Below are 19,036 nucleotides of genomic sequence, written 5' to 3' on the forward strand. Positions count from 1 at the left end.
ACTTTTCAGTCTGTCTTAATGATTCAGTCTATCTGTATGTCATCTCTCTGAGTTGATTGTTTAGCGTAGAGGGGATGTTAAGGAGGTCCACCCTGTGTTATTTGTGACCGTGTGTTAGTAGCGATAGTCAGGAAGGAGGCGTCAGGACTGTGGGAATGAGTATGTGTGTTTCATGAGAGCGTAGCTCTCTTCACTCTCTGTGTCTGCTGGGAACAATGGCCGTGTCTCCGGTATGGCCCATTATAAGCAGGGTGGGCGGGACAGTGTATTCTTTACCTTCCTGAGAACAGAAATACTGCAGCATGTGGCACATAGGGCAATTCTATCTTCAGCCTTTATTTGACATCTCTTTTTCTGAAATAGCCATCACTGTGCTGACCTTTGTCCTTTCGGATATGAAGTTAGTTGTATAGACGAGGCTCTTGACTGTGCAGTTAAAGAAAACGGGCCTAAACGTGCAGAGAGTTGCCAAATATCACAATATTGGCTTCCCTTGACCAGAACAGGACCAACAGGAATAGGATTTTAGCTAACCCTACCCCTCCCAGAAAATAAATCATTTTTGGTAACAATTTACTTAAAGCCTTTTTGTATAATGCATTTTAAAATAGTTGTAATGCATTAATTATGGCTTGTAATGCACCTTATAGTGCATTGTACAATCTCATGAATACTTGTAACCACACAGTTAATACATTATAACACTTATCAATTCATTGTTACACTATGAGTAATTATAATGCATTATACCCTTTAATAAGCCTATTATAATAATGCGTTATACATAAAGGCTTTAAGTGTTACCTAATTTTTTTTATAAATATAAATATTTTATTATATTAGATTCGATTAGATATTAGATTTTAGTATTATTTATTTACTATTATAGTATTTATAAAATTTTAGTAATTGTATATGCTTTTTACATGTTTGTTTGGGAACGTAAAAACATGAAAACAGTTTTTCAGAACTTTAGTGTTTCAACTTAAACTTATTTAACATTTTTTTTTTTTTTTAGTTTGTTCAGTTTGTTTTTCATCTAATATTTATATTTATTTTATTTCAGCTATATTTCTATTAATGAAAGCAATGTTCATGTAAATATGTTTTTATAAATATAAAAATATGAACACATCCTTGTAATGCCTTGTAGTCTTTGTTTTTAGTAAATTTGAATAGCACTCTCTTTATGCAGTCCACATATTGGTGACATATATCGGAGTACATGTGGGTGTTCACATCCCCCAGAGTCAGGACAGAAAAAAAACCCTGACAGCCTCGAGATGAAGAAATTCACACTTCTGTCTTCTTCTCTCCAGTTCCTGCAGACAAACTGCGGCTGTACATCTCCTACTGGATAGAGGTGAGATCCTGCATCTAACCACCGACCCACTCGTTCAGCGCAGATCTCTGCTCACAACACATCATGTTTAACATTGTGCACTACAAATCACGCGCAATGTAATGCGTTTCCTATCGAAGCGTTGACCTGACAGGATGGCCCTGTGGTAAACGTTTACAGGATGTAAATGCTGTGCGGCTGTTATATGGAGGGCCTCTTGCATCTGGGGTTTACGTCACATATTAGAGCCTTTAAAGCTGCTCTTTCTCTCCTGAGTAAACGTGCCTGAAAGACGTAGCCTGCTCACTCGAGCAAACACATTCATCGACCCAGCCATCTGCCCATCTCCCTGACAACACCTCACACATACACACACACACACACACACACACACTGACATGAATGTGTGAGTATGATTGCATCTCTCATATGCTGTTCTCCTGCATAACAGCGCATGACACTGAGGTTTCTTTAGAGAGATGGTCTTGTATAGGTGGAACATCCTTGCATTATAAAAATGTTCGAGTCCCTCTTGTTCCTCAGATTAATAAGACTGTGATGTGTAATTCTGTCCTTTCTCTCACATACACAGACATTATTTCATAATCACTCCATCAATGTTGCTTACATACTGTCTTTGTGTGTCTCTGCAGAGGACCGAATGTCTGTTCAGCCTGGAAGCCTTTTCATCCGAGCAGAAGAGGAGGGTCGTTCAGTGTCTGAGAGACAATATTGACAAGCAGCTCGCCCTGAGGGACAGAATAGGCCCTGACCAGGTATTAAATCAAACACAAGTGCACTCGCTCGCAAAAACACTCACTTGGGTCTCGCTTTTAACTACAGCATGTCTGCATATCTTAAGCAGTTATGGAGTATTATCGCTCTGGAGAAGTAGAGGTTTATATACAGGACTCGCATCTGCAAAATTACCTTGAATTTCAAGAGCTTTATCTGTATTTAATTTCTCTCTCTTTTTCTATGAAGTCAGCATGAAACATATGCTTCTGTAATGTGACGTATCCTGAGTAAAATGGGATAGTCAATGAAAAAAAATGTAGGACGGTACTTCATTTTATCCATTAGGAACTGATTGGTTCGAGAAAGGTCTGTGGTTGCAGGGCAGAAGCTGAAAATAAAAGGTTTTGATGACATCAGCTGAAAAGGAAAATCGTTTCAGAGGTGGAGCAAATTATTGCAGTTTTATCAAAGATTGTGCAACCAATAATTTCCCTTCAGAACAGTATGCGCAAGACCAGAAATATGTATATAAATGATATAAATGTATTTTTTTATTTTTTATTTTACAGGATGTAAATTGTGTGTGTGTGTGTGTGTGTGTGTGTGTATATGAAGAATGCAGTCAAACCAAAAATTATTCAGACACCAGATATAGTGTCTGAATAATTTCTAGTGGGTGCAGGACACTATAGTTCATTTATGTAAGTGAGGATAACAAAATAAAGTGAACTATGACATATTATACCCAAAAATTAGTCATACACTGGACTACCAGTAAAATTGAAAAGAAATTGGGGCCAAAAATTACTCAGACACTTTGACCTGACCATGTTTTGCTCAAGTGTTTTTTCTTTAATTGCTAATGGAAACTTTGTACATCACAGACAGAACAAAATTAAGCATTGCTTGGTAATTGGTTGACCTAAATATGTAATATCTAATTGTGTACTTAAATTCAATACATGAATAATTTTTGGTTGATTGTAATTCATTACATACCTTTCTATCAAAGTTATCTGACATTATCAAGATGAATTTGTTCTGGCACAGTTTAACTGAGTTCTTGACGTATTTTATTACCATTTTTTAAACTGCATTGAATAAACTGCGATAATGTGAGACATGTCAAAGGTGTCTGAATACATTTTGATTTGACATATATATATATACAGGTCCTTTTCAAAAAATTAGCATATTGTGATAAAGTTCATTATTTTCTGTAATGTACTGATAAACATTAGACTTTCATATATTTTAGATTCATTACAACACAACTGAAGTAGTTCAAGCCTTTTATTGTTTTAATATTGATGATTTTGGCATACAGCTCATGAAAACCCAAAATTCCTATCTCAAAAAATTAGCATATTTCATCCGACCAATAAAAGAAAAGTGTTTTTAATACAAAAAAAGTCAACCTTCAAATAATTATGTTCAGTTATGCACTCAATACTTGGTCGGGAATCCTTTTGCAGAAATGACTGCTTCAATGCGGCGTGGCATGGAGGCAATCAGCCTGTGGCACTGCTGAGGTGTTATGGAGGCCCAGGATGCTTCGATAGCAGCCTTAAGCTCATCCAGAGTGTTGGGTCTTGCGTCTCTCAACTTTCTCTTCACAATATCCCACAGATTCTCTATGGGGTTCAGGTCAGGAGAGTTGGCAGGCCAATTGAGCACAGTAATACCATGGTCAGTAAACCATTTACCAGTGGTTTTGGCACTGTGAGCAGGTGCCAGGTCGTGCTGAAAAATGAAATCTTCATCTCCATAAAGCTTTTCAGCAGATGGAAGCATGAAGTGCTCCAAAATCTCCTGATAGCTAGCTGCATTGACCCTGCCCTTGATAAAACACAGTGGACCAACACCAGCATCACTGACTGTGGGTACTTGACACTGGACTTCAGGCATTTTGGCATTTCCCTCTCCCCAGTCTTCCTCCAGACTCTGGCACCTTGATTTCCGAATGACATGCAAAATTTGCTTTCATCCGAAAAAAGTACTTTGGACCACTGAGCAACAGTCCAGTGCTGCTTCTCTGTAGCCCAGGTCAGGCGCTTCTGCCGCTGTTTCTGGTTCAAAAGTGGCTTGACCTGGGGAATGCGGCACCTGTAGCCCATTTCCTGCACACGCCTGTACACGGTGGCTCTGGATGTTTCTACTCCAGACTCAGTCCACTGCTTCCGCAGGTCCCCCAAGGTCTGGAATCGGTCCTTCTCCACAATCTTCCTCAGGGTCCGGTCACCTCTTCTCGTTGTGCTGCGTTTTCTGCCACACTTTTTCCTTCCCACAGACTTCCCACTGAGGTGCCTTGATACAGCACTCTGGGAACAGCCTATTCGTTCAGAAATGTCTTTCTGTGTCTTACCCTCTTGCTTGAGGGTGTCAATGATGGCCTTCTGGACAGCAGTCAGGTCGGCAGTCTTACCCATGATTGCGGTTTTGAGTAATGAACCAGGCTGGGAGTTTTTAAAAGCCTCAGGAATCTTTTGCAGGTGTTTAGAGTTAATTAGTTGATTCAGATGATTAGGTTAATAGCTCGTTTAGAGAACCTTTTCATGATATGCTAATTTTTTGAGATAGGCATTTTGGGTTTTCATGAGCTGTATGCCAAAATCATCAATATTAAAACAATAAAAGGCTTGAACTACTTCAGTTGTGTTGTAATGAATCTAAAATATATGAAAGTCTAATGTTTATCAGTACATTACAGAAAATAATGAACTTTATCACAATATGCTAATTTTTTGAAAAGGACCTGTATATATATTAGGGGTGGCAAGGTACACATATGTCACGGTTCGATACGATTTCGGTACAACAGGAAAAAAAAAGAAGAAATCTACTATGCTCAGTTTCTTTTCATTTATTTTGAACAGACAGTAGTGCAAATTACAATTTTTTTCCATCTAGATGTGAAAATACTAGGGATGCACGATATTGGATTTTTGCCGATATCCGATATGCCGATATTTTCCAACTCATTTTGGCCGATACTGATGCCAATACCGATATATTTCCTTTTGTTTGGAAACAACACCGAGTCTCTCCTGTGCAGAAATTATAAGAAACGCTTTTAATTTTGGTCTTATTTATTAGAATTAAATTAAAATTAATGAAGGTTTTTTAACAGTACATTCAAGCTTTGAAAATAACTATAAATAAACTATATAAATAGCTGCATTTCTTTCCCCCAGAAAGATTCAGTGCTAACCCTAACATTTTATTTTAAAATTTAACATTTGTAGATGGTCTAAAACAAAAGAGCTGTAAAAATTCAGAAAATCTTTTAGAGCTCATAATTTGTTTAAAAAATAAAACATGTTACACATTAATGCATAATTCAATATATATAAATTATTTAATTTACAAGTGCCATGTTAGTGATTTTTTTTCATGTAAGCTATAGCTTCTGACCTTTAAAATAAAACATACTCATTATTTTATGACATAAATTACTTTTAATCAGAAACACAGTCTAAATGTTATTTGTGTAGGCTATTTTAATTTTAATTTAATTAGAAGTAGGCCAACAGCGCCCCCTACAGATTAAAACTCCTTACTGAACGGGCATTAGGACCCGGGGGAGGCTATCACTGCTGTCGCTGCACGTGCGATCACTGTTTATCACACACCAAACGCGTATGTGCTTTCACAGATTAAATGCAGCAATCCAAAACAGTCAATCTAATCGTCATTCAGACAAAACTTTGCTTCAAGAATGAGCCTCACTGCAGACATGATCTAATCACTAGCACACCCTGAGCACATGTGAGTTAACCCATTCCTCTTATCGGCAAGACATATCAACATAATTTTTCATATCAGGCCGATGCCGATATTTACATTTAAAGCCATTATCAGCCGATTCCGATAGCAGTCCGATAATATCGTGCATCCCTAGAAAATACTAAATATTACGTTTTATATATATATATATATATATATAAAATCTGTTTTGTTTTCATTGTGAGTGTACACAAATAAAAGCAGACCTTTATACAGTGATTATTAATAAGACAATAAGTGTTTAAAGTTGATTCTGCTGGTATAAGGAAACAGTTGAAGTGATCGCGTCGGAGCGCGCACACACACACACACACACACACACACACAAACAAATTAAAATAAAAACACACACATCCTCTCCAGCATTGCTAACTCATGCACCGGACCGTGATGTCCGTACCATGACGGTTCGGTACGAATACATGTACCGTGCCACCCCTAATATATATATATATATATATATATATATATATATATATATATATTCAGACACCTTCGACATTTCTCACATTTTATATATATATATATATATATATATATATATATATATATATATATATATATATATATATATAAAATGTGAGAAATGTCGAAGGTGTCTGAATATATATATATATATATTATATTAGTAGATACTGTAGACAGATATTTGCAAAAAGCAAGTGAGTTTAATAAGTCAGTCATGAACCATGATTTGCTAGATGGTAGAGATGCTAGAGAGAATCTGATTGCATATAAATCTGTGTAGTGCAACATCAACATTAATATTTTTTTGGTGTTTTCCCTGTAAACTGTAAATTTTAAATGAGTAAAACAAAGTCATTTTCATCAACATTTGGGCGTAGAGGAGCATATAAATGGTTTTTAAGCTAAAAGACCAGGACTAATAGCACAAAATTCCTATTTTGAGTTCATGGAGTCTTTAAGAACATAAATATGGCCAATTATGATTTTGTGATCTACTTCAGCAGACTGTTATGTGACAGACGCTCGCTTCACTCCATACAGTGCACGTACGAGTTAAGCATAATGTTTATTCCCCGTTTCTTATTCATGCTCTCTCTCACTTTCTCCACTCGGTGGGCGAGTGACATCAGGAGAGCAGCGACATCATCATCATCAGACTAGCACAAACAGACACGCGCATGTAACGGCGTGAAAGAGAGTGTAGAGAGAGAAAACAGGGCTGTTGTAATGCATGCTAGTATGATGGAGGACTACATTATGTGCTTGTAGGGACAAAACATTACGAAGGTGAGGTTTTTTACTTGTTGCTTTCTGCATGTTCTTTGTGTGCCTTGTGCTTTCGCAGTGTGACTGGTGGAAAATAGGAGTTTTTCATCTATAGCACTTTCAGTGTGATATGACTGGCATAAAGGTTTGTGTGTGTGTGAATGTTGGATCTATACATTTATTTTGAAATATTTAAGTTTGAAAATGCATTGTATCTTAACAAGATAAAAAACGTGACTATACTGTGAAGTTGTTCAAGTAAAATCTTATTATCTAATGATCTTGGTTATTGCACAAAGTGTTTACCATATACTTGAGTGAGCATCATATAGTACTTCTGGCATTCTATCTACACACATCAGTCATTTTTGTTTGCCTCCTTGTCTCAGATCTTCTGTGCTGTGTCTTTAAAGAGCAGCAGTGCTGTGAATCGCGCTGCCAGCAAACTACTTTATGAACTGATTGGATGTGTAGGGTGCATGAATACATTAACCTTTTCCTCTAAGATAGGGAGACATATAATACAATTTTCAGGGTTTTTTTCTTTCATTTTCTCTTTCTGCCTTTCCATTTCCTCTCTACCTGTACCCCTGGTACATTAGAAAACAGTAATGAATATAATGGAGTATTGCAGATTCTATGTATTCTTTTTTTTCATTTATTCATTCATTTCTAATGTAGTTTATTTAGGTAGTTGGTTTTATACTGCTTCTACTTTTCTTAAGCTTTTAGCTCTTACATTCTGTTGATGTTATATATGTGAAAAAATAATAACAGTATTTTCAAAACATTCTTATTTTCACCTATTTTGTCTAAAATAATAAATTATATAATAATATTGCAAGATTTTTTTAAGCTATTCTTATAACAGCGTTTGAGTTCATGGCGTGAAAACATTTGAACAGAATGAAGATGAGTAAATATTTCTTGTTTTGCCTAAATATCATATTTTTCATTTAGTACTGCCCTTCAGAAGCTACAGAAGATACTTACATGTTTTCCAGAAGACAAATTAAGTTAAATTTACCTTGATCTTCCAATTCAAAAAATGTTCATGCCCCGGCTCTTAATGCATGGTTTTTCCTTCTGGAGCATCAGTGAGCGTTTGAACCTTCTGTAATAGTTGCATATGAGTCCTTCAGTTGTCCTCAGTGTGGAAAGATGAATCTCAAAATCATAGTCATTGTTGGAAAGAGCTCAAATACACAAAAATGCTGCAAAACCAAAGAATTTGTGGGACCTGAAGGATTTTTCTGAAGAACAGCAGGCAGTGTTCAGGACAAACAAGGGACTCGTGAACAACTATCACTAAACAAAAAAAGCTTTTGAACGTTCAGGTAACAAAACAGTATTAAGAATCAAGTGTATGTAAACTTTTGAACGTGGTCATTTTTATAAATTCAACTATTATTTTCTCTTGTAGACTATATGTAAACATCTTTTATGTGAAATATCTTATTCAGGTCTGTACTAAATAACATGCATTTTGTATGATCCCTCTTATTTTGGTAAAATAATTAACATTTTGCAGATTCTGCAAGGTGTATGTAAAGTTTTGACTTCAACTGTATATATATATATATATATATATATATATATATATGTATTTAATGTATAATAAAATGTATTTAAAATACATTTTTTAATTTTTTACAAAACATTTTTTGTGTTTTTCATTACATTAAATACAGTATTTTATGTTTTTTCTTATAATGCACAATTCTGTATTGGTTCCGATACTGTATTGGTTGTAATTTTAATAAAATGTATTTATTATTTGCAATGTATCATGTTTTTCATTTACTTAAAAATACATTATTTTTTATGTACATACATTTAAGACTGTGCTTTAGTGATGTTACATTGGATACACAAGTGTCAAGAGCTGAGATCTTCTTTTTATGCTATTGTTTGTGCAAAATGGCATTCATGTTTTTCATCAACAGCTTTTCTTCAATCTTTATAGCCATACAGAAGTTGGTAATTGTTAACTCCAGAGCCATTTGTAAAATGTTGATTTCAATTGTTTATTGACAGATGCTGGAACCAAAAGCAGCTGAACAGGCTGCTGATCTGGGTCTGCTCGGCTTCAGCCCTCACAGTGTATCTGAGCCCTGTTCCCCATCATGCCCCTCTGCATCGCCCATCATGAGAAGAACCAACTGCAGCTCTCCAGCTCAGCGGCTCTCCTACCCAGACCTGCACTGCAGCACTGGTGATGCCAACCAAACCGCTCCGACCTCTCGAGAAGCCTGCAAACCTCCATACCTGGAGACCTCCGAGATCTGGAAGGACAGACAGAAGGAGGTGAAAGGAGGTGGCCAAGAGTCAGAACTTGAGAAAAGGGAGCAGGGGGAGGGCGAGAGTGCTTCCGAGACCATCAGCGTTGGTGCCAGACCCACATCTTTATCTTCATCTTCCTCACCTCTAGTCATTCCTAGGCTGTGCCTGGATCGCTCCTTCAACGCAGATGCTTTGACCTCACCGTCCACTGATGATGATGAGGAGGAGGAGGAAGATGACGAGGACAACGATGAAGGCTTTCTGAAACGGAGGAGTATGGTGGAGTCATCTCCTAGCAGTGGGCAGCAGAGCTTGTGTGTGCAGAGGTCCCTCCACAGACGGACGCACAGCGAGGGCAGTTTGCTTCAGGAGCCTCGGTCTCCTCGCTTCATCTCCGATCAGGCCATCGACTGCATAGAGGCCAAGCGGGAACCTTCGGAGCGCTGGGCGGTTCCCTCGCCACAGACCCTGAGGAAAGAGCTCACCAAGAATGGAGGATCCGTCCACCAGATCTGTCTTCTCTTCACTGGAAGGAGGGTGCGTACAAAATTAATCTATATTAAATTACAAATACCACAATTTATTTGATGTCACTAGAATTAAATATGGTAAAACATGTCCGTTGTCAAAACCTCAATGAAAATAATTGAATTGGTAGCTGAATTTAGTTTAATTAATTTATAATACATCTTTTGTAAATCTTCCTCAGGTTTGTGGCAAGCCAAACTGTAAATGTGACACAGAACAAACAGGTGTCAAAAAGAAGAAAACCAAGAATCTGTGAGTCAAACCATTTTTTTCTACTTCATTTGCAATTTAATGGAGTGAATTTTATTACCGTCAATGACAGGTTAGGGATGTATTTCACCCCAAAACCAATAATCTTTTTATTATTATTTTGCAATTAAGAAAAATAAAGCCTATTTGGAGCACTATTCAATTTTTGCATTGTAAAATTGTTTTCATGACAGTGAAGCTGAAAAATTCATTGTCATCATTACTACATTTTCAAAAATGATTTATCAGGGGATTCATGTGGTAGCATCAGATTTTACTGGCTCAAAGCAACAAAAACAAATCAAAGGAATTATTCAATATGGCAATATGTCTTGACACCATAAGGTTATATCAACAAAAGTCATTTTGCTTTATAGTAATAAGAATTATCATAAAAATGCCTCATTATCATGAAAATAATGTAACAATAAAATTTTTTATAGCCCTACAAATAGGCTCAATTATCTTCACACAAAATATACTGTCTTGTTTGTTTGTTTGTTTGTTTTTCTTTTGATTTTAGTTTAATCTGGACTTTTTATTATTTGCTCTATCAAGTTTTTCATTTACATTGAAATACAGTATTCCTTTTTTTCAAAATCAGAATATTCCTACAAATAGGCTTAAAGGAATAGTTCCCCCCAAAATTTACTCAACCTCAGGCCATCCAAGATGTAGATGAGTTTGTTCATTGGAACAAATCTGCAAAAAGTTTGCATTATATCACTTGCTCTCCAATAGATCCTCTGCTAGTGAATGGGTGCTGTCAGAATGAGAGTCCAAACAGCTGATAAAAACATCACAATAATCCCCAAGTATTCCACATGAGTCCAGTCCATCAATTAACATCTTGTAAACTAAGCTGCATGTTTGTAATACATTTTCAAATAGTTGCTTCCAGCTAAAATATGTCTTCTATCCATAATATTGCTTTCTCCTTAGTTTACCCAAAAATGAAAATTCTCACCGTCGTGTTGTTTCAAACCCTTTGTTCATCTTCAGAACACAAATTAAGATGCGTCATGGTACTTCCTTGAATGCATGTCGAAGACTGACACGGAAGAAAGTAAATGTTTTTTTGTGCACTAGAAGTATTCTTGTAGCTTCATAAAATTACGGTTAAACCACTGATGTCACATGGACTATTTTAACGAAGTCCGTACTACCTTTCTTGGATTTCATAAAAAATATCGCAATTTGTGTTCCGAAGATGAACGAAGGCCTTACAGGTTTGGAACCACATGAGGGCGAGTAATTAATGACAGAAATTTCATTTTGGGGTGAACTATCCCTTTAAAGATGGATTTGTTTCCATTGGTGAGCACGTGACGTAATGCTAAATTTCTCCATATCTGTTCTGATCCTGCATCCTGAAGCCGAGTAAATGTCAGCAAATTTCCTTTTTTTTTAATCTATTCCTTTAATTTTCTTCATGCTACATATGTTATAAGAAATGTAGCCATGTAACCATCAGATATTTAGGTGTTCTGGTTTAAGAGATGTGGACGTAATGCTTTCCATTCTCAGGTTCACTGGAGGAAAGCATTATTTATGCCTTTACTATCTATGTTCCTCCTACAATAAAGTTCACGGCTATAACCGGAATATATTTCCTGCCAGAAGCACTTGAGTGAACAGTTAGCTAATAAATCACCTGATGTGATTCATGTGAAATCACCTTTTATCTTGTCACACAGGGCCAAAGACATGAAAAACCGTCTGACTTTTCTGCGGAAGAAGACCAACGACAGACATGGAAGCAATCCAGCCAGCAAGCTTGAGAAAGTCCTTAAGTCAGACAAGTGAGTCCACATGATTGTTTCCTCATTCACCCGAGCTGACCCACAGTACTGCATGTCATATGTGTATCATCGTTTTTAAGTATTGAGAGAGTCATTGAGGAGCACTGAATGGGTGCATAGGCTGAGCTTTGATGCATGAGTGTTGAGTGTGCAATCAAAACAAAAGTGACGTATTTGAGTTATTGAGTAGATGGCCTATTTTGTGCGCTATAATTATCTGTGAATGGGTCATTAGTGTGAGTCATGGCTTTGTTGACCGTTCTGTCTGCACATCCACAGACCGACTCCAGAGGAAGCTCTCAAATGGGCAGAGTCGCTTGATGCGCTGCTTTCTCACAAATGTAAGATATGTCTCATTCATATGACAGCTGTGTTGATCTCTGCACCGCAGCAGCTGTTACTGCTGTTTTAAACCATGTTGTTTATCCATATTAACCTCTGCTCCTGGATCTAAATCCAGATTTACCCCAGATTCTCTTTAGCACTTATTCTGCGTTTTCTAATAAGCGTTAGAGTAATTTTCTCTTCACTTCTTCAGATGGCCTGGTGGTTTTCCGCTCTTTCCTGCAAACTGAGTTCAGTGAGGAGAATCTGGACTTCTGGCTGGCCTGTGAGGACTTCAAGAGGATCAAATCACTGTCCAAAATGGCATCCAGAGCAAAGAAGATATTCACGGAGTACATCTCCATACAGTCTTGTAAAGAGGTAAGATGAAAAAATGTTTTTCAGGTTTTCATATTAAGAAGCTTAAGTTTCTTGGTCACTAAAATAATGTGCAGTCAATTTGCAGACTGTGTGGCATTAATAATTCGGTAAAGATGATCAGTAAAGATAAAGCATTTTTAATTCAGTAAAGATAATTCTTCATTCTAAATTTTGTACAATTGTGCAGAATTTAACAAATCATACATAAATGAATCTCTGGCAGTGATATTTTTTTTCAACAGATTTAAGACAAAAAATGGCATAATGGTGAAAATATAAAGATTTCAGTCCAGTTTACCTAAATCTAATAATGCATGTTTCAAGTTCTTATAAATGTGTTTTTATTTATATTATGAGAAAATGTAAATGCAAAAATCTTAATCATTAATTTTTTATTTACTTTCTAAATGTTTTATACCATGACCACTTAAACTAATGTTGCATTTCATAAAAGGTAAATGTTTAAAGAGACTTACTGAGCTTGACATGTGAAGACATTGGGGTGGTGATGGCGCAGTGGATAAGACACATGCCTTTGGTGTGAGAGACCCGGGTTCGAATCCACTGTGAGACACCAATGTGTCCCTGAGCAAGACACTTAACCCCTAGTTGCTCCAGAGGTGTGCGACCTCTGACATATATAGCAATTGTAAGTCGCTTTGGATAAAAGCGTCAGCTAAATGAATAAATGTAAATGTAAATGACATGCAGTTATGAGGGTTTCTCTTTTATCTATTTTAATTTTTTTCAGTTTTCTTGACACAAAAATGCTCCTTGCATTTTGGTCATAGAACAGTAAGTTTGATTTGACAGGAAAAAGTTTGCATATTAATAACATCTTACTACAGTCTTACTACGTACTTGAAAGAAACAACAATATAAGATTATGCCAAAATACGTAAGGGTTTTTGTACAAGAATGTCAGCCTTTGAAATAACTTTTTCTTTATGATCTCAGGTCACCATGACATTTTGAATCTATGCTTAAAAGAAGAACGTAGACCAATTTTAATTCAGAAATATGACATTCCAGTAACAAAAACTTTACAAATGCAGTTCTAAGCAAATGGTTTAGTCCAAAAAAAAAAAAATCTAATTTATATACAGAAATCCTACAGGAATTATACAGAAATGTACATATAGTTGTGTGTGAGTGGAGAATTGTGCAAATAGAAGAAATAATGCATTGAGTTGACAAAATGAACAATCAAAATTCTATTTCTTAGTTTACTTGTTTTCAGCAATAACATGTCCAATGCGATTTCAACTGAAGTCTCATGCCGTTTTTCTTGGACAGGATTCATTTGTGTGAGATTTTTTTATTTTTATTCGACTTGCAATTTGTAATTGAGAGCAGATGTGCCAGAAAACCAATCCAAAATGAATATGAAAAGCGTCCTAAGCAGACTCTTGTTTTATTTCCAAGGTTAATCTGGACTCATACACCAGGGAGCACATCAAGGAAAACATGGAGAACATCTGCGCAGACTGCTTTGACCTGGCTCAGAGCAGAATCTTTGGACTAATGGAAAGAGACCCGTACCCTCGATTTCTCCGCTCTGACATTTACATGAAATTAACCAACCAAAAGAGACCCGGCTCTGCTTCAGATCCATCTTAAAGCTATGACGACAAACGGTAGACATTGAAACTTTTTTAGATCAGTATTGCTGGAGACGTAGTAGAACAGGACGTGTCTACAATCACATAATCCACTGATGCACAGCTTCATATTGAAATGCCAGTCAGCTAAGCACCTTGGAGAGCTCAGCCCGATGGATCATTGCATGGACAGACTGTTTTTGGACGCTTCTGTGCTGCACCCTGTTGGACGGTCGTGGCAATAAGATGACGATAAATGTGTAATGAACATGCTGGAAGTGTTGACTAATCAATTTGCCAGTGCCCAAAACACCTTTGCACCTGTTGACCCAGTGGCAGTACATGGAGAAAAATTTTGGTACTGTTTTGTTCAGCTTTACCAAGATACATTTTCACTTTTCTTTTCTGCACAGACCTCAACATACTCCACTTTTACAAAGATCTTAGTGAGATGATATTGGACAAAACTAAGTTAGTTATAGTTTTTAGTTGCAGTTGACAGCATGTTTATGTTCTCTCAATACTACTGACAGAACACTAATTCGTATTACTTTCAAGGCCTTTGGTAACATTTCCACATCTGTTCTTCATGTAGTGGCTCTAATCCCTTATCTTTTACAAGTGCAATATACAGTTAGTTATTCTTAATATTTCTTTAACAAAAACAGTATATTAAAGGGGTCAGACAGTTTATATATATATATATATATACATAGTGTACAAATGTTCTCCCATAATGCATCATACAGGCATAGTAAATTCAAATGAAAGAAAATGTGATTCCTGATGTAAATAACAGAGGCTGAGATATACGGACTAACAGTTATAGTGATGTTAAATCTGAAGATATGCTGTTAGTCAGTTGATCACACGTCAAATAAACCAGAATAACATAAAGAAGCCAGAGTTTGTGTGTAATAGTGGTTTAACATAGAGGAGCATGTGCTGTACATGGATGTTTGTGTTCTGTGTTGATTTACACGTTTACCAGTTAGCTCTTTGAGAGAATCATGTTTGGCAAATACAGTGTCAATTTCCTCCTGCCTTCATCCTAACAATATCCTTCATTCTGTTATAATTCTTGTATTTATTTGTGGGGTCATATTTCACTCACTGCTGCCTTCATATGTAACATACTCATCAAATAAAATTACATTCAAGCGAGTTCAACTGGGTATTTATTTATTTTAGAAAATTATAATTAATTTGTATCATTTTATTGTTTTGAAATGTCACAGGATTTTCATATATTGCCCTTATGAAAAGGTTATGCACCTAAAAATACCCAGAGGGCAGCAAAGCTCTAGAATAATCCAAATAATGCAAAGCCTTCACGATTTAGAGATCATTTATTTAAATTGATTTTTTTTTAAATGTTGAACATAAATATGTAAATAGGGTTAAAAGCTATGTATGAAATGTATATATAATGACATAAAATACTAATAATATAATGTGTAAAAAAAAATGAATGTAACTAAATGACCGTTTATTCACTGTCTCTGTTCTATGAAAGCAGAGATGGTGGCAAATACTAGGGTGAGGGAGCACAGTGCTTCCTCTTACTTTTGGCTGGGTTTGACCCCTTGTGCAGCTGTTGAAGGTGTGGAACATACTCCTTTAAACTTGATATACGAAAACAAATTAAAGGAAATTATCCGTGTGTAAGAAAACAGCAACATATTTAGAGGAAAGTGAAAACCATGTTTTGCCTAATATATAATGAAAGCTTTTGATTTTGCACAGCCTCTGATCCAAACGTTTCTATGATCCATGCAGCTGTGTCAGCACAAGAACAACTATTCACTGTATACTTTTATGACACAGTGTACCAGTGTGTTTACACCACAACATGTTTACCCAGTAATGCATCAACAATTACTTGTAAGAGTTATTTCCCCAGGTATGACACAGACACCACAAAACATTTACACAGTACATTATCTACCCTCGTGTTTCATAGATGTAAAAATGAATACATTTACTGTACATCTCAATTAGTAAGTCAGTTCATAAGAACGACGTTCTTCTAATATGTGCAATGAGGTTCCAAAAGCAGATGATCAGTGAACACAAATGATCTGCACTGGTGAGTCATACAGCTTCATTAATAACTGTGTAGGTGAAGGAGAGGACTTAGGACATGCTGTCTGAGACGCAGACAGCCAATAGGTCAAGTGGGTGGTGGTGATGACGCACACAATCCAGATGTCTTTACTATGAGGATGATTGTCGTGTAAAATGAAGCCTATTTAAAGAAGATGAATATCCTGAAATATGCATTATAACATTTTCATATCTCAGTAAATAAAACGTATAGCTACAGATATTTTCCAAATAATTCCATAACTGTCAGTCTAATGAAAAAAAACTTGTTTTTCTTTTAATTAACTTTTAACAATTATATAGAATGTAGAATAATCCTGAAATATGTATCAAAACATTGTCATATAAAAATAAATATATAAAATGTATAGATTTAATGTTGTCCATATTGTCTGTTTTATTAAATTAAGTTAAATTATAAAAAAAAACAATATTCTGAATTAGTATCAAAATCATATCTAAACGTGATATCTAGCCTAAATAAATAAATGTAAAGTTAAAAATAGACATTTTCCATATTGTCAATTGAAATCTTTTCTCAAATTAAATTAAAGTGAATTAAATCCTGAAATCTGCATCATCGCCCGATCTAAACAAATAAATCAAATGTATAGCTAGAATATATTTCCATATTAACAGTTAAAATCTGTTTACTTATCAAATAAAAAGGACAACAAAGATGGTATGTTAAAATATTTACGTTTTCAAATTTTTAAATAGATATTTTGTGACTTTCAGGTTCATGCTTCGTCACTTTATATAAATAATTTTTTCTAAAAGTCTGTGAACTGTTAAAGAAATACATGTATTGTTATAACACGTCTTCCATCTTTATTTGATCCTCTAACTCTTGTCCCTTTTAGACTTGAACAACTCTATTCATTTACTAACTGCTTTTCTTAAAGGGGGTATTAAATTGCTGATATTTGAGATCTTCAGGATGCTTCCCTTCACATCCATAGATGGTGCTACAATCATACTATTGAGCTGTTATTTAAGAGTCGTACCGCCTGACCCAAAAGTCTTTGGACAGATAGAGGGATGGTAGGGAAATTATGGGGATGTGTTTCTGCAGTTCTGTGAGTTTGAGGGGTAGGAGAGCACTCTCAGTATGAAGGGACAGTGAGGACAGGAATCACCCTCTGATAACTTAACTGGCCTGCTTCAACTGTGGCTTATACACAAACATCAATAAAGTCTTGAATTTCTTAGAAAAGAGCCATACTACACCTGTAATGATGCAGACAGGCAAATGCCTCCTAAAATTGTGGCAACAAAAAGATTTTCAGTGTGAAGAGTATTTTTTTCTTTGACCTGGAATATTTGTTTTTACTGCAAATGAAGCATGCAGAAATGTACAAACTTATATACTTGGAGCACAAACATGAGTGTTTTGTTTTTGTTTGGATTTATTATTATTATTATTAAACATTTTGTTATGCCTTAAAACGGTATGTACACAGAAATGTGAAATTCAGACCAAATATTTTTTTATGTGCACAGATTCCTTGGCTCATGATCTAGACATCCCGCATACCTTCATTTATTTCTGCCTGGAAAAGTTTTCTGCCATATTGGATTTTTTTGAAAAACATACTTTTGCAGACTGGTCCTAGGTTTTTTTTTTTTTTTTTTTTTACCAGATCTCCACCGAATTTGGCATCCATTAAGTCTGGAATGCCTGTATAAACAGTCATGAAAACATGCCGAACTTTTAATTCAACATGACTGCCAAACACCAATAAATAATGTTGGGTGTGGCTTATTTTGTTACAATGGATAATTAAAAAGCAACTGTAATGGAATCTGGTGCATGTAGGCTATGTACAATTTATAAGTCCATTTGCAGTGCCAAAATAATGATAGGCCTAAACAAATGCCTAAAAAAAGAATGCCTGTAACTGGGACTATTGGTTCAATTACCCTGACATTTTGCATGCAATCATTTATCGAGATCCCAGAGAGGTAGCCTACATGAGGACAACCGAAAACAAAACTTGGGTTTTATGTAAGGACAGAGTCTGAATTTTTTTTAGTTTCTTCTCATTTGAACAGAAGGGCGGGGGCGGGCTATAACAGTGGACAACAAGAAATAACTCGATTGCATTAATGTTTATGAATTAGTTTAAACATTAACCCCCGGTTTCACAAACAAGGCTTAAGCCTAGTCCTAGACTAAAATGTAAACCTGAGCTGTTTCAACTGAAAGAAACTTACTGACTGATCTTAAAACATATCAGTGCCTTTGTTTGTCTTTAGATGCACACCAGTAATGTTTTTTTTTTTTTCTAAGGCACGTTTATAAAAATTACTTAAATGTCCTAATTGAACAATGGCCTAATCCTGGTTTAGTCTACGCCCTGTCTGTGAAACCGGGCGTGTCAGTAAAAAAATAAAAATAAAAAAAAAGACAACAGCTTTTCGAATATGAACAAACAATACTTAACTTTTTGGCTTAAGCCGTATTCGGACCCTGATAGCCTATTTGCTTCTTTTGCAGCTTTATCGTGTTATTTAGGCTATTTATTTATTTTAATTCAGAAATGCAACAGGATGCGTGTAAACCCTTGGAAGAGGTCCACATTCAGAAACGCATTAAACTTTCAGCATTCCTCGCCATTAAGGTCCGTCGTTATTTTAATGAACGTCTTCTTGCGCAGTAT

General features: G+C 35.8%; 1 protein-coding gene across 2 annotated transcripts in view; it reads left to right on the top strand.

Annotated features, from left to right (window-relative positions):
• Positions 1-15,432, top strand: part of rgs3b (regulator of G protein signaling 3b) — a 29,674-nt gene extending 14,242 nt beyond the window's left edge. For both annotated transcript variants that reach the window (XM_079416187.1, XM_079416188.1), the window contains exons 9-16: positions 1,320-1,363; positions 1,996-2,118; positions 9,137-9,919; positions 10,092-10,162; positions 11,857-11,961; positions 12,241-12,302; positions 12,500-12,666; positions 14,092-15,432. In XM_079416187.1, coding sequence (XP_079272313.1) covers positions 1,320-1,363; positions 1,996-2,118; positions 9,137-9,919; positions 10,092-10,162; positions 11,857-11,961; positions 12,241-12,302; positions 12,500-12,666; positions 14,092-14,286 — 1,550 coding nt within the window. In that variant the 3' untranslated portion in view covers positions 14,287-15,432. The remainder of the gene's footprint in view (positions 1-1,319; positions 1,364-1,995; positions 2,119-9,136; positions 9,920-10,091; positions 10,163-11,856; positions 11,962-12,240; positions 12,303-12,499; positions 12,667-14,091) is intronic.
• Positions 15,433-19,036: the final 3,604 nt, after the last annotated feature.

The sequence above is a fragment of the Barbus barbus genome (assembly GCF_936440315.1).
Source record: "Barbus barbus genome assembly, chromosome: 5".
Taxonomy (NCBI): domain Eukaryota; kingdom Metazoa; phylum Chordata; class Actinopteri; order Cypriniformes; family Cyprinidae; genus Barbus; species Barbus barbus.